Below are 15870 nucleotides of genomic sequence, written 5' to 3' on the forward strand. Positions count from 1 at the left end.
ATAATTGGAGGAACAAACAACGAAATTTAGTGTGAAACACAGTGAAATATTTTCAAGGAAGAGAGTCTATTAACAAACTATTTATTACATGCATATTTATGCTGTGCTACATATCTTTGTAATGAATATGTGTTAGAGTGTGACTGTATTCTCAAGGTGTTTCTCTGGCTCCATAGTTCATGGTATTGGCCTACTTTGGTTTGCAGCATAAATTAATTGGCAAATGCCTGCCATCAGAAATTCAAGCTGAGGCCACAATGAGACATAAAAAGGTCTCAGTTGGGCGTTCAGGCCAAACCGTGTCTGAACTGAATCTAGTTTTTAAATGGAAGGAACCCTGTCTGAATGTTTTGTGTTCTTTTCATTTCTTTTTTGTCCTCAGGTGGAGGAGATAAATTAGGGGACATTCCTCGAACTAACTACCATATTGGAAAGATGAAACCTGTTGATCTAAAACCTCTCCACAATATCCTCTTCGACAGACCAGGAAAGGCAAGTATATCTGAATGCTTAGAGGAATAGCTAAGCCCTCATGTATCATTAGACCCAGCTTACTTGATGTGTGTGATTTAAATATGTTTGGACAAAGAGACTGATATTTACGAGTGCAGTTGAGAAATCTCTTTGTCCTCCTAACACAGGGGTTGGCAACCTGCAGCTCCCTGGCCAAATTTATATTTTTTTGGAGATCGATGTCATACTGTGACACTGAAATGAAAAAATATTTCATCAACTAAAATATTTAGTCAACTAAAATATTCATCAACTAAAATATACAGTACGTCACACCCCGCGCCTCTCCCTGCCGTCTGCAAGTGGCTAAAGTTTCCGACCCCCCCAGTAAGCTAACCATGGATAAATCCAAAAAAAGGAAAGTCTGAGGAAAATACAGGCTTTAATTCAGCGGGGACAGATTAATTTGCTTTCACGACTAATGATGCAGGCTTACCTGTATGCCTGATATGTGGTGCGAAATTTGCGAACAACGAAAAAAATACTTTTTATTTTATAGATTTTCCACAAATAAGGGAAGGAAGGCCTCAAATAGAGCTGCATAGTTCAGGGTTTTATTTCAAAGTAGGTCTACAGGTGCAGGGCTCTACGCTAACCTTTTCCCCAAGGAGCACATGTGCTCCTAAATGAAACAATTTAGGAGCACACAAAGACATTTAGGAGCACACAAAAATATTTAGGAGCACAGTGAAAATATTTCAAGTAACAGTTATTTCTATTTTTTTAAATAAATGTATATTTGTACTGTGCGTGCATGTGCAAGCGGGAACGGGACACATCTGTGCTATAGCACATACCACCAAAGTCACTGGCCCACTGTGTGCGTGTTCGTGTATCTGTGTGTGCAAACGGGAATGGGACACAGACATTTGAACTATTAAGTGTTTAATGCCTACTGTGGCAAAGTTGTAGCCAACAACTAGGCCTAATAAAAAAGGCAGTGACATTGAACAAAAAGGAGACACTGGCATTACCACCAGAGCCATCAGTAGAGGGGACTGTAAGGTGCCTTTTCGGTATACTACCTTTGCTAAAACTGTGTTCTCTGTTAAAGGTGGTAACTACTGGAATAGCCTACCAGTTGTGATTAGAGAGTGCCCCACATACTCCATGTTCAAGACTCATCTTAAACTGCATCTTAAGGCAAACCAGAACTGTGATCATTTTTAATCTGATTTAGTTTATGTAACTTGTTTCTTGTTTTTATTGTTGTTTTTATCATTGATTGTCACTGCTTTTACCCTAAGCAGGCTATTTATTTATTGAAAGAGTTTAGCTGTCTCCTGGTGTAAATTAGCTTTTGCTACAACCCTGCATGTTTGTATTTTGTACTTGATGTTCATTAACATGTGCTGTCCCTATCAAATAAACGATCAAATCAAACTACTGCTACAAAAGTAACAGTCACTTAACTTTAGCTTTTGCCCCTTTTATGCATACAATGCCTATGTTTTGGCTAGTGTTGCTCTTCTAGAAAAATAATCCTTTCAGTGCCCCGTTCCCCGTACCTGGCTAACTGAGTTAGCCGGATAATATCCAGCATAGCCTGACTTAAGCCAGACCTTTCCATTCCCCGACGCTCGATTGTCTAAATCACTATGACAACAGATCAAAAAGTTTGAGCCTGGTCGAGAGCAGGGTTAAGTTCAGTTAGCTGGATGAACCATGGCCACGCCCCCGCAAAGAAATGCCAGCTCGCTTCCTGAAATGATTCTCACAGTCTAGATCTGCATTATACCATTCTGAATTATGTTCTTGTGCTTCGTTTGAAATGTAAAATAATATGTCTGCAGTAACGCTGATAATAAATCATATTCAGCCTATGAATTTACTTTGTCCTATATAATGCACGTCATATTTATACGGATACGGCGCTCGCGAGTCGCGACAGTTATTTTAATAACGGACTAAACGGATCATTGCAAATGTGAATCCCGCTGGGATATTTTTAATGAATGAAACCTATCGGGTGTTTGGCTCTGATTAGTTTAATATTCTTCGCTGTGTATTTGCTTAACGGAGCACCCGGATGCGTTTCATTCAAGCTGAAGCGTCTATGCGCCGATTGTGGATATGAATTATGAGGAATCTGAATCTGTGGATTATTTAATTGTATCACTGTGATGGTGTCACACGTTATTGTGATATTGTAACTGGGATTAAAATATGAGGAGATGCGCTGTTTGATGGATTTGATGACGTGACGTGACTTGATAAATTGAATGAGCCTTTGACGTTTTTGATGAATGAATTCGAGAAAATGCATTTATCTTTTCAAGCACTGTTATCTGATGATGAACATGAGGTGTCACTGGTATAAACCAAATGGTAATCAATTCAATGCATGTATGGATTAGGTCTGAAACAGATTAAAACCTGATTAATAGTGTAACTGCAAGCCTCCCTCCAAGCCTCTCTTTGGAAACCATGTATTTATATAGTACATAATATTAATACCTAAGCACATACAGATATCCTCATGATATAATTCGTATCAATTAGATATACTATTTGGGCTTGTTTTTATCGTTATTCTGAAAGAGCTGAACTAATTATTTTCGCTAGCAAGATCTCATTTGATTATTCATTCCATAAGCCTATACTGCCAGCAGGCACGCCCATTCTGCAATCTGTTAATAAAGTTTTAAATCAATCAATCAATGCCGTTAGAAGATCAGGATTTCTGCTATCGACACTTGCTGTCTTTTCAGCTGAGGCGGGCGCGCGCAATTATTCAAATGAACGAGACTGAATCCACCTTCGAGGAACAGGAAAATCCCGGATTCAAACATCGGGTTAATTGAATCTGGATAATGGGACTCTTGATCGACTTAGTTGAACCAGGTACGGGGAATAGGGCCCAGGGTTGCCTATTGAAATACTGTACACCTCCAGTACATAAACATTGTTTGAGTTTGCGTGTCAGGTAGACCATTGATTGACAGTCGATTCTGCCAATTACGTCACACCGCTTTCACCCACCTCTGCTGTTGATAACGCTAGCCAAGTTAGCACACACACACACGCACAGTGGGCCAGTGACTTTGGTGTAGGGGTGTAAAACAATGCATCGCAATGCATCGATCCTAAGGGGAAAATTCAACTGCATCGATTTGAAAATGTTAGAATCGATTATCGCAATTTTAATGTGTACACAGTGTTATGTTATTCTCATGTCCGTTACAGCCAACACAACGACATACGCTACTGCATCAACGTTATGTTTAACAAAGCAAGGCATTCGTTTTGTTGCATTAATGTTATATTACTATTGCTATCGATAAATCTAGGTGTTCTAAAATCTATTGCTATTGGTAAGCATAGCTGTCAACCCTACCGGTTTTTCCGGTATTCTGTTTTTTCAAACCTCTTCACGCGCTGTTCACGGCTCACGGATTGGTACGTATTTTGTACTTATTATTTTTTACAAAATGGCTGCAATTCTCCTCCGTGACGGCAGGTGGCAGCAGTGTAGATTAGACCGTTAGCACAGGAAGTCAGACCGGTAGACGGTTGCGAGCCGAAGAAGAATAAGAACAAAACAGCGAGCGGATTTGCTCAGAGCTCAGGGGAGAGACTGATGCGGCACCGAGGGTGTCAAATCAACTTAGCCAGTGTCTCTTGATTGCCCACTCTGTGGCTTTTGTCTCTGGAACAAAGGGTTTGCAAATCTTCTGTGGATAAAACAATACAAAGTTACTGTGTATGTGATGCAGGAATGTGTAAATGTCTTGGTGATCAGCCGTTTGCTCTGCGCCTCCCCTGTAAGGTTCACGCGTCCCCCTCCTTCACTCTGACGCCCAATTTCCTGAATGCGATTTATAAATAATAATTGATCCGTTTTAAAAGTTGTCGTGAATTGTCATGGTATGACAAATACAGTTACTGGTAACTCGCAGGCATTGCAGAGATATTGAGGAAAAACACAAAATCGCATTGGCTTTTTTTCTATCTCACATTTCTCTGTAGACACACACTGTTCCAAAATGATATTCCCACTGCTAAATTAATGACCATAGGTATTTGGTCATAGGTATACCTTCACAGTGATGAAGGTATAAAGACACTATGGTAATACATTGATTGATTGCTTTTATAGTTTCACAAACACATCAAGACAAATCACAAACACAAAGAAATAAAAAGAACAATAGTATGTTGCCAGACACTGTCACATCAATGAACAAACATACACCATGTCATATGCTTTACACTAAGGACGCAAGGGGCTGATTCTCTGACATATATACACACATTACATATATACACATACACATATACCGATATATATATATATATATATATAATATACACCAGCGCCGCCAATAGATAAAAAAAATTAACTAATCAATCTCACAATTTTCTGTAATCAATCTAGATTAATCTAGATTAAAAACAGCATTTTTCTACATAAAACCGAAGCTTGTAACAGATATTTACTTGAGTAAAATCATGGAATTAATGTAAAATCAACACAAAGAAAGTATATTTAGATTCAAAGACTATTTTAATAGCTTTCTTTGAATACAGTTTCTCTCCTGTGAAATACAAATGTTCAACAAAACCATAATTTACATAGCATTTACACTCTAAGTAGGAGCGTTACCCTACAACGAATGGCTGGGTACATACAGGTTTTGACCAGCAGATGGCAGCGACGAGGCAGCTCCATTGGGAGGGGGCGGGGCTGGGTGGGAGGGGGCGGGCCAGGAGAAGGGGCGGCGCTAAAACGTGCACGTTTTCTCAAATCGAAATGTTGACGGCTATGATTGGTAAGACTAGAATAAGTTACTGTCTCGGAAAACTCGCATATCGCAATGGCGGACTTTCAGGAAGTAAAAAAGCAAATGAGAGCTTCCGATTGGTCATATTTCCCTTTTTTTCTTTTTTTTTTCTTTTTTTTATAAACAAGTCACGTCACTCTACTGTGATTGGACCGTTGGCTTGAGTGCAATGTGGGACTTGTAGTTTTTGAACAATTATCAGCGGAGAGAGAAAAGCACGACTGAGGCTGTAATCTTCACTCGCACACCGTGCGAGTAATTGATTTTTCCGGTTCGCACACACACATTTCTAGGGGCAAATGCGAGCAATATGGTCGCACTGTAGAGCCCTGAGGTGCCAGTGTTTTTTCTCCTTTTCTGTGTTTTATTTCAAAGTAGGTCTACACATGGTAGTCTTTTTTTCAAAGTGGACTACTTTTTATTTTATAAATGTTCCACAAATAAGCGAAGGACTTAAATATACCTGAATAGTTCAGGGTTTTATTTCAAAGTCGGTCTACAGACACCAGTGTTTTTTTCTCCTTCATAAGAGTGAGGTTTTCCTTTGTTAAAACAGCAATAAAAAGTTAAAAAAAAATCTTTTTGTTGCTTTATAATTCCATTAATGCAACAAACTGTGCTATAAATATAAAGTATAATACATAGCAAATTACTTTGGGTATGCAATTGTTAGGCGTTTTATGCTAAATGTGGGGTATGCTTGGGGATATATAAAATGTTATACACCGTGTTATCTTCATTTTAAGGGTAAATAGGTTGTGTGGCTCCCTGAGCATTTTATTTTGTGGGAGGGGGAAAAAGTGGCTCTTTTGATAGTAAAGGTTGCTGACCCCTGCACTAGGAGGACGAGGAGCCTACTGTACTGCACATGTAAAGGTCCGCTCAGTAACCCACCTGGAAGCTGTTGTTATTTGTATCTACTTGTTCTCAGGCTACAACACTCAGTCCATTTGCCCTCGGTAACTATGATGGTGATACAAAGACTTTGAGCTGGTTCCACTGTTGCACTTGTTGTCACTCTGGGACAATCGGGCTAAATGCCTTGCATGTAAAATGTGGAGGAGGGAGAGGGAACAGAGAAGGGGGCTGATTGGGATTGTGTGCGAGTGGTTCTTTTGATAGCTGACCCCTGTCCTAACATATTAAAGAGTGTAGTTGAGATATCTCAGTCTCTTTTTCATAACTTATTACAATATAGGTGAGATATTTCAGAAGTTAGTGTGATTTTGGGCGGCTGGGTGGCGCAGCGGACTAAGCGCTCGTCACCAATGCGAGAGACACTGGGTGGGGATCGGACGTTGTGGACAGCGACTCCTACAGGTCGGTTGGTGCGCCTGCGCAGCAGAATCGGGAAGCAACGGGGGCGGCGTGACCCTCCCACGCAGTCGCAGACCCTCGCCGCTGAGAGATCACACTGCAGGTGAAAAGATGCGACGGCTGCCTCCTCGTGTACCAGAGGCGGAGGGGACATGTGATGCAAGGCTTTGTCCACATTGCAGCCGGCCTGTGGGAGGCATGGCCTAACAGCGTTCGAGACAGGGGAGGATAGAATTGGACGATACGAAATTGGGGATGGGAGAACAAATAAAAAAATGGGAGAAAAAGTAGACTATAAAAAAAAAAGTTAGTGTGATTTTTATCATGAATTGAGAATTATGGTTCAATGGGGAGAAAATATTACATTGCTATTTCAAATCATATTTGGTAAAAGAAAACATGTTTAGCCTTCAATGAATTAGCTGAAAGCATAAGGAACACATACTTGTCCATTTGAAATTATTTGTTAATTTATAGGTGGCTTTTATAAGGGGGCATGTCTGAATAACTTTTATTTCTCTTTTCCGCTGTAATCAGAGTTCAGATTTTTTACATGAACCGTTCCATCCCTAGTGCTTTCTGGATGGACTTAAATGACTCACATTTTTAAGAAGCGTATCCCTTTAGGTAGGGATGCACCGACACATACTGGTATTGGGTACCTGGCTAAAATAGGGAATCATATCGGGAGAATTTCCCCAATACTAAAGATGCCAAGATATAGAGCCACTTGTAACAGAACATTTTAATTGATGAACAAATGTATTATATATAAATACTATGTCCCCAAAATGAGTAGTCTAAGCCTATACTGTTGAGTTAAAGTAGAGCCATATGAAATCCGTTTTATTATTTTCCAAATTCCATTAAATCTTTTCCCAAATTCTGTTTGTTCCGTTTTAATATTTCAGAATTCTGTATTTTGCTTTTTATGCTCATTTTACCATCAGAAATAGTGTCTAATAAGTGGGAATGAATAAATGTCCACAATTGAATAAGATATAATGTTTTTAAGTGCTGCAACTCAGAAATACAGTTCAATTTTACACAATAATTTTCAAATAATATTGTGACAAAATAAAAATACACATTTCAAGTGTAAACAATAGATACAGCTAGCTACTACTGACATTATCACAATGACAATGTCAGTAGCCTAGCTATATCTATTATATTGTGATGAAATATAGTAATGCATAATTTAGGCACCTTTAGTTTATTTCGTTTATAAAGGACTGTGTATAATGACAATCGTTTGCATTAAACAAATGGATGGGTGCACTAGATTTAGCTAGAAGCTATCATTTCCATCTATAGTCCTATGTCCTAACGTTACATACCGGTAGCTATTTAATCACAATAGTGTCGCACGTGTTTTTGCGGGTCCAATCCACGAAACGTTGACAGAATTGGCAAAACACCTTATCGCCGGAGGCATAAAAGTCATTAGGATACTGTTCTGCTCTGAATTGAGGGCTTATTGTGGAATTTCTTAGCTTCTTGACGATCTTAACATCAAAGCAGCCAGACGCTTGAGCACTGCTGCATGTTGTGTGTAACCCGCTCTAGCGTCCCCGCCTCCCCGGTCATATTTGCTTTGCACCAAACGTTCCACCCAAAAACGGAATTTCAGTCCAGATTAGGCCAAATTCTACAATATTCCACGTTTTGCATTTTTATTGGTCAATTCCGTGATTCCGTGAACGCGGATTTTATATGGCTCTAGTTAAAGTAACTGATCGAATCTATATACCGGCAGTGAAAATGTGATATTGATGCATCATCTCTACCTTTTTTAAAAGCAAATTATTGAAATAAATGTCAAATGATTGTTTATAATTTTTTTCAGATGGCCACAATGAGGAAAAACATGCGACTGTTCAACGGGTTCCCGTTTGAGGTGGACACTGAAGCCTACACTAAAAAGCGGGAAAAAATGTCCAGGTGCGAAAGAACCAACCATTTAATTGTTTTATAATTTGAGTGCTTTTAGAATGTTTCAGTATCGGGGTATCCAATAGTTTCTTACCGGGTGTGCGGTTTATTGCTGGCACTCACGGAAATTAGGGTTTAATTAGATGGATCTATTTCTTATACAAATTAGATGCATTGTCTATACATAACTGTTTACTGTGCCTCATCTGTAGATTACTATACAAGAGGTCACTTCTACTTTGTCCATTCTAACGCTGAGGAAGGCTGTGTAAACGTGTACCTTGCTGCCTGGGCCCATGAAATAAAAGCACCTAAAAGGACATTTCTGGGAGTGCTGGCAATTCCTTTGTATGTATGTATTTCTCTCTAGCTCGCTTACCGATCATGCTAATTGCCCCTGAGAAATTGTTATCCATAACGGCTGTTGTCTAAACCACATACTTTTGGTGGCAGCCTTACTTGTTCATAAAACAGAGAATATTAACTATTTCAAACGGGGTGAGTTGAATTCACCTCACAGTTGCACGTTTTTGTTCCCCAGAGAAGAAATTGGAAGAAAACGTAGATACTGCTAAATATTTTGGAGCGACAACATCTGTGATCTCACTCGTGTTTGGCGTCTGTAACATTTTGTGTTGGCAAGGGGAGAATACAGTAAGCAGACAGATTAACCCTCAAATTGACAAATATGAAATACTTGCTAGTAGTGTAATCGATGCACAGTCATTAGCTGATTTACTGAGTTCCGTGGTCGAAGTTCTGGCTATGTTCTGAGTGAGTAGAACAGCTTCAGATGGTTCTGGCTGTGTTCTGGGCGAGTAGAGCAGCTTCAGATGATTCTGGGCGAGTAGAGCAGCTTCAGGTGGTTCTGGCTGTGTTCTGGGCGAGTCGGGCAGCACACTGGGAAGTTCTGGCTGTGTTCCAAGCAAGCCGGGCAGCATCAGACGAGCAGCACATGTTGTCCGGTAACAATTTTTTACCACAACATGCAAACTGAGGTTTTAACCATCCACAATAGAAAACAACAGCCCATTTATATTGGCTATGCTTGATTATTTTCACTGATGCAATATCTTGGAGCTATATTGTTTCTTGAAGAAGGCCAGTGTATTATTATGCACTGGGGCTATCGAGCTAGCTAGTTCCAAGATGTCATTCATGTTGGTCAAGAATCAAGTACTGGAAATGCACAAGGACTGTTTCATTCTGTTGTGGATGGTTAAAACCTTTGTTTGCATGTTGTGGTGTTGCTTAACCTTTTTGTTAGCAGGCCCAGTCTGAAGCTGCCCCACTCGCTCAGAACACAGCTCGCTCAGAACACAGGACTCAGTAAGTCAGCTAATGGCTATGTATTGATTACACGACTGGCAAGTTCCATACCACTTTATGTACCACAGAACTATCCCTTTAACACTTTAATCGCCGGAAACGCCGAAACTCATCATTGCCCGCCATGCTCATTCTGCCGAAGACGCCGTAACACGTCTTTGATATCAATATTTTAAAAATCTGTGATCGAAATCATATTTCTCCTCCGGGGACCTGAGATATACTGCTGAGCTCCACTCAACTCTCTAACGGTTCAATAGCGCCATCTGGTGGCCGATCGGCAGATCGCCCAACAGGAAGTGACGCGCCAAACAGGAAGTGCTCACCCATATTTCGTCCGGGCACTCACGATCGTTAGCAGGACTCTATCTCGACACACTGGATAATCAATCGCTCGCCCTAACTCAATAAACAACGTTATTTGGACGTATATAGTATTATACAACCTGGAAATGGTTAATCTAGATCAACATCCCATAATAGAAAACTGTCTACTCCAAGCTGATCGCCCAACGGCCCGAGGAGACTGGGGTAAGTTTCAGCGTTTATTATTACCGTGTTCGATATAAACTGCTCTGATGATCATATCACCCACACTAGAAGAATCATCTAACGTTGCCCACGGAATTATAAACGACCCCCCGCCCATCCGGTCAACATCAGATGATAAGTAGTAACTTCTAGAACCACCTCCAGTTGACATTTTTTATCTGGCACCGATCGCTATCAAACTATTTCATCATCAATATAATGCATTTGGGGCTATAAATCAAGTTCTGGAGAAAGCTGCAGAAAACGATAAAAACATACTTATACTTTAGACCGTATTTTAGTATGAATATGTGAATGAAAAAGTATAACGTTGCTACACCCTGAACAATAGATATAGGACATTGAATGGGCCATAATAATGTCAATTTAGCAATACAATTTAAAAAGTTATAGCCCTGCAAAGAAGGGGAACTTCTCCATAGACAAATAGAGCTGGCTAGGGATGGTAAATTATGAATTTAACCATGGCGATCAAAGTGTTAAAGGGGAACTATTTTACTATTTCTTTCACTATTTGGGCAATTTTACACAATTCCTGTGAGTTTATGGAACACGTAAGTATTTAATTTTCTTTATTTATTGTTTTGTATTTTTAATCAAGTACTCTACCTCAAAATTTTAAGCCGTTTTGAGGCTGGGCTCCGCCCATACTCGGAATGCGATTTGAGTGACAGAGAGAGAGAGAGAGAGAGACATTGACATGCAGGGGCCAAGCGGTCTCTCTTAATGAGTAATACAGGTGGCTGGCAGTTGGCTACAAGCATAGATGCATAGCTGGCAGTTGGCTACAAGCATAGATGCATAGCTGGCAGTTGGCTACAAGCATAGATGCATAGCTGGCAGTTGGCTACAAGCATAGATGCATAGCTGGCAGTTGACTACAAGCATAGCTGGCAGTTGGCTACAAGCATAGATGGGGCGGGCGTTATTATGCAGATGAGAAACCTCTGACATCACAGATACGCTAAATTTCAGATGACTCACTTGAGTGGCGCAGTGGGCAAGGCGCTCGCCACTAATGCAGGATATGCTGGTATCGAGCCCAGCTCTCGGCGTTGCTACCGGCTTGGCCGGCCGTCATACTAACACAATTGGCAGTGTTAGAGGGTGGGAAAGCCGGTGGGTGGGGATTGGACGTTGTGGACAGCGACTCCTACAGGTCGGTTGGGTGACGCCTGTACAGCAGAAACAGGAAGTATCGGGGGCAGCGTGAGCCTCCCACGCGTTACTCCTCGCCACAGAGTTTGAGCTGTCTGGTGAAAAGATGCGACAGGCTGCCTCCTCGTGTACCAGAGGGGACACGTGATGCAAGGCTTCTATCCTCACTACAGCCGACCAGTGTGAGGCATAGTCTAGCAACGTTCAAGACGGGAGGGAAGAATTGGAATCACGAAATTGGGATGGGAGAAAAAGTGGATAAAAAAAAAGATGACTCACTTGAGTGAGGGACAATATTGTGAGATGAGAATTGGAAGAATGCGCCAAATTGAGAATTGGAGACACAGATCCTATTAATATAAGTCCACATAGCTAGAAAATAATGCTAAACACTGGAAAAGGCCATTTATAAGATGGTTCTCCTTAAGGGGAGACACTGCAGGTGAATAGGGTAAAAAAATTAACTAATAGATATCACAATGAAACTTCCCCAGTTGATTACTTATATTAAGACAAGACTTTTTTGTATTACAAGTTTTCTGAAATTGTATGTTTAAATATGCAAATGAGGCATTATCTACTTAAATATGCACTAATTTGCATATAATTCCAGGACAGAAATCTGAACATTGGATAAAGCCATTTTCAAAATTATAGTTTCATTTAGTTGACATATTAGAGCCAAAGGTTATTACAGAGGGGATTTTGGATATCTCTTTTTATCACTCCATAAATCAGAAAATACTCCATTCAGTCCATTTTTATGGTGAAATTCCATATTTCGCCATGTTTTTAGGAATAAAATGTGATATAAATCAGGGTATGAATGCGATATCAACAAACCCTTCTGTAAATACCTTCAGAACATAGATATGAATAGAACTGGAAGGTTTGGTGTATGTGAGTGCTACTGAAGTGGAGATTTCTGGCTCAGAGTATGAGGAAAAACTCTTAAAACTCATTTTTGGGAAAACGCCTTCAAAGTTCTGTATTGTAAAATGCCATACTTTTTTTTTTAAACAGATATTTACAAACACAATACCTAATCAAACCATTAGTAATAGACAACCTAAACACATGCCTGATAACTGAATAATAATAATGATGTTATTGAACTGAACAGAACTACACACAGGCTACAAACAGTGTAGTACAGTGTAGTACCCCCTAATAGGCAAAACATATTTGAATAGATATCACTATGAAACTTTCCCAATTTGTTATGTACATATAAACTAAGAAAAAATATATTGCAAGTTTTCTGAAATGTATGTTTATATATGCAAATGAGGCACTTCCCCATTAAATATGTGCACATTTATGGATGCAATAAGGCAAAATTATGTAAAATAAACAACTAAATGTGTGTTATTGACGTTTTATTGTCACTAGTTTCATAGAAGACATGTTTAGGAAGCAAAATATAACAAAATCTCAAAATCAACAAAAAAAGTATATTTGCCTATTCACCTGCAGTGTCTCGCCTTAAGTCTGAGTCTAATTTTGGCATGTTTCTTTTTAAATGCTTTATAAATAATAGATAGCTTCTTGTTTCATCTTCCTTCCAATCATTGGGCCTCATTCAACAATAATTTTTCTTATATTCTTGCTTGTTAAGAGAACAATAAGAAAAGCCACCGCCACATTCATCAAGCCGTTCTTAACGTCCAAATCTGTGCTTACCCAGGTGTCTTACATGATTAATCCCACTCGTTCTTAAACTGAAATGCCCGTTCGTGCTCAATTCATTTGCATACAGACACGCTCACCATCTCCTTATGAGGCGTGTAAAACAGCCGTGGTTCGGCATCTGATCCCCCTGTCTCATCCATTCAACAAGAAGCAATTTGCGACTGATCTAAAAATTACACACGCACGTCTCATCTGATGACAAATAAAGACTTATACTTGTACTTAGTTATACGTAGGGCTGTCGCGGTATGACATTTTCTCACGCGGTTGTGTGTGTGGCTAATCACTGCGGGATGTGGTGGTACAGCACTTGTATTAAAAAAAATCATAAAAATTTATTTTTTATTCTTAAAAATAAAAGATTTATATACCTGTATATATTTATTTTATTATTAAGACGTGCGAGTTTACCCGTGATCATTATTAAAAAAAAATCTAGGGTCGTAGGAGTCCCGAAACTATTTCAAATGTATCCATTTGTCCCTCAACATTATGAAATGTGACAAAAGTAGTAGGGTGTTGCCTGCTCCTTAAGAGTGATGCGTTGTGGGATATATATAGGTCCACGCAAGCAGCGAATAGTCAGTCACACATCCCTTCTCCAACTCACGTTTGCAAAACTAAGCTAACGTTATCCAGTTGACATTACAGATCATAATAGCTATGATAACGTTAGCTAACATTAACGAAGTGAGAGTAGGGAAACGTTGATGTAGTCAGAGTGTAGTGGGGACGGTAGAGAGAGGCAGCACTTAATTTGCGTGTAACGTTAGTCAATAACAATATCACAACTTGTGTCATTGTTCATGGGGGGAAACTGGCTAACGTTATAATATAGATAGTTAACGTTCGCTAACGTTTGCAAACAAAGCTAACATTATCCAGTTGACATTACAGACCATAATAGCTATGAATGATAGCTTAACGTTAACGAAATGAGAGTAGGGAAACGTTAATGTAGTTTGAGTGTAGTGGGAACAGTAGAGAGAGGCAGCGCTTAATTTGCGTGTAACGTTAGTCAATAACATTAAGAATAGAGAGCTGCAAACGGAAATAAATGCCCAGTTCTTGAGAGAACAATTTCCTGGTCTACTGTGACCACCTTACAGAGGGAATTACCCAGAAGTCCGGCTAGTTATAACAAGCACGTTACATGACCGGCACTTCGGCCCTGGAGTGTTAGGAGAATGCTCCCCTGTACTCTACTACGGTTCAGATTAATACAGGAAAAGGTATACATTGGGGGCTCCCGCTCGAGTCCGGGATATGAAAATAAATCCTGATTTCAACGGTGAGTTGTAAACTGTATGGAAACGTGAATTTAGCTCATGCTACTGGAAAACGGACAGCGGTTGTTTGTTCTCCATCCGTGGGTGCCTTGATAACCTGTGGTGATGCGGTTACCGCGACAGCCCTACTTATACGTATACGCATTGTATAGTGCGAAATAAATCGTTCCAGCAAAGTAGGCTTTGTCAATACTGAACGACTGCGCGCTTGTCAAGAACCAATCGCGCAGTATACTGATATGTATATGCCGCTGATCCTATGCGCTCTCCTTTCAGAGAGAGATGACCGGTGACAGATCCGGTATTTCCGAACCTATAATACCGGATCTGTCACCTGTCATCTCTCTCTGAAAGGTCCCTGTGGCTAAAACCCAGAGTGAGCTCAGAACTTTAGGTGTGGAGCAGAGAAGAGAAGAGAGGAGAGGAGAGGAGTGGTTGTAAATATGCGTACGGCCTGGGCAGCCAGCATCTTAACTGTTCTAACAGCAATATATAATCCATTTCAGAAGCAGAACGCACACAATAAGTTATAATAATAATAATAATTATTGAAAAGTTCTGGGTTTATAAAGTCGTATTTGGGGGCAATTGACCAATGGTTTGCTTTCAACTAGGGATGTTCGATATTGGCTTTTATACCGATATTGTCCAACTTTTTTTTTTTTTTTTAACTTAAATTTGTATTGAACATTTATAGACGAACAACACAACATATACAATAACATCAACAACACTATTAAACAGACATAAATAATAAAGAAAAAATTTAATACCCAAAAGACGAAAAATAAAAAATACTGACTTAAGCAAATACCGTATTCACATACATAAATAATGAATTGGAAAAAACATAAAACAATTGTCATATCTTAAACAAAAATTAAATTAGAAAACATTAAGTGTGTGACATGGGTTCAGAGACCCTCTTTGAACCTCTTTCCTCCTTTACCCTTCGCCCTCTTGTGATGTATTTGGTTCTTCCTCTGTGATGTCGTTTTCGTTCCCCTTGTAATCCTCCCACTTTCCCCATCTTTCTCCAAATTTCTCTTCCTGTAACCTCAGCATGTGTGTTATCCTCTCCATATCCTGTATCTCTTCCACTATTCCTACCCATTGTGCTATTGTCGGTGGGTCTTCTTTGTACCACAGTCTTGTTATTGCTTTTCTGGCCGCCATCAACATGATCTTTTATTGTCCAACTCTTATTACCGATATACCGTAATTCCTCTAATAGTGACCCGGGCTTGTATTTGCTTAAACTGTAGCGGGTACCAGGCTTTTATTAGGAGGAGGCATGTATA

At 39.7% G+C, this 15870-nt stretch overlaps 1 protein-coding gene across 2 annotated transcripts in view; it reads left to right on the forward strand.

Annotated features, from left to right (window-relative positions):
- Nucleotides 1–15870, forward strand: part of dek (DEK proto-oncogene) — a 70159-nt gene that overhangs the window by 13195 nt on the left and 41094 nt on the right. For both annotated transcript variants that reach the window (XM_084335993.1, XM_084335994.1), the window contains exons 4-5: nt 383–492; nt 8464–8558. In XM_084335993.1, the coding sequence (XP_084192119.1) occupies nt 383–492; nt 8464–8558 (205 nt within the window). The remainder of the gene's footprint in view (nt 1–382; nt 493–8463; nt 8559–15870) is intronic.

Source organism: Notolepis coatsorum (assembly GCF_963971535.1).
Source record: "Notolepis coatsorum genome assembly, chromosome: 19".
Taxonomy (NCBI): domain Eukaryota; kingdom Metazoa; phylum Chordata; class Actinopteri; order Aulopiformes; family Paralepididae; genus Notolepis; species Notolepis coatsorum.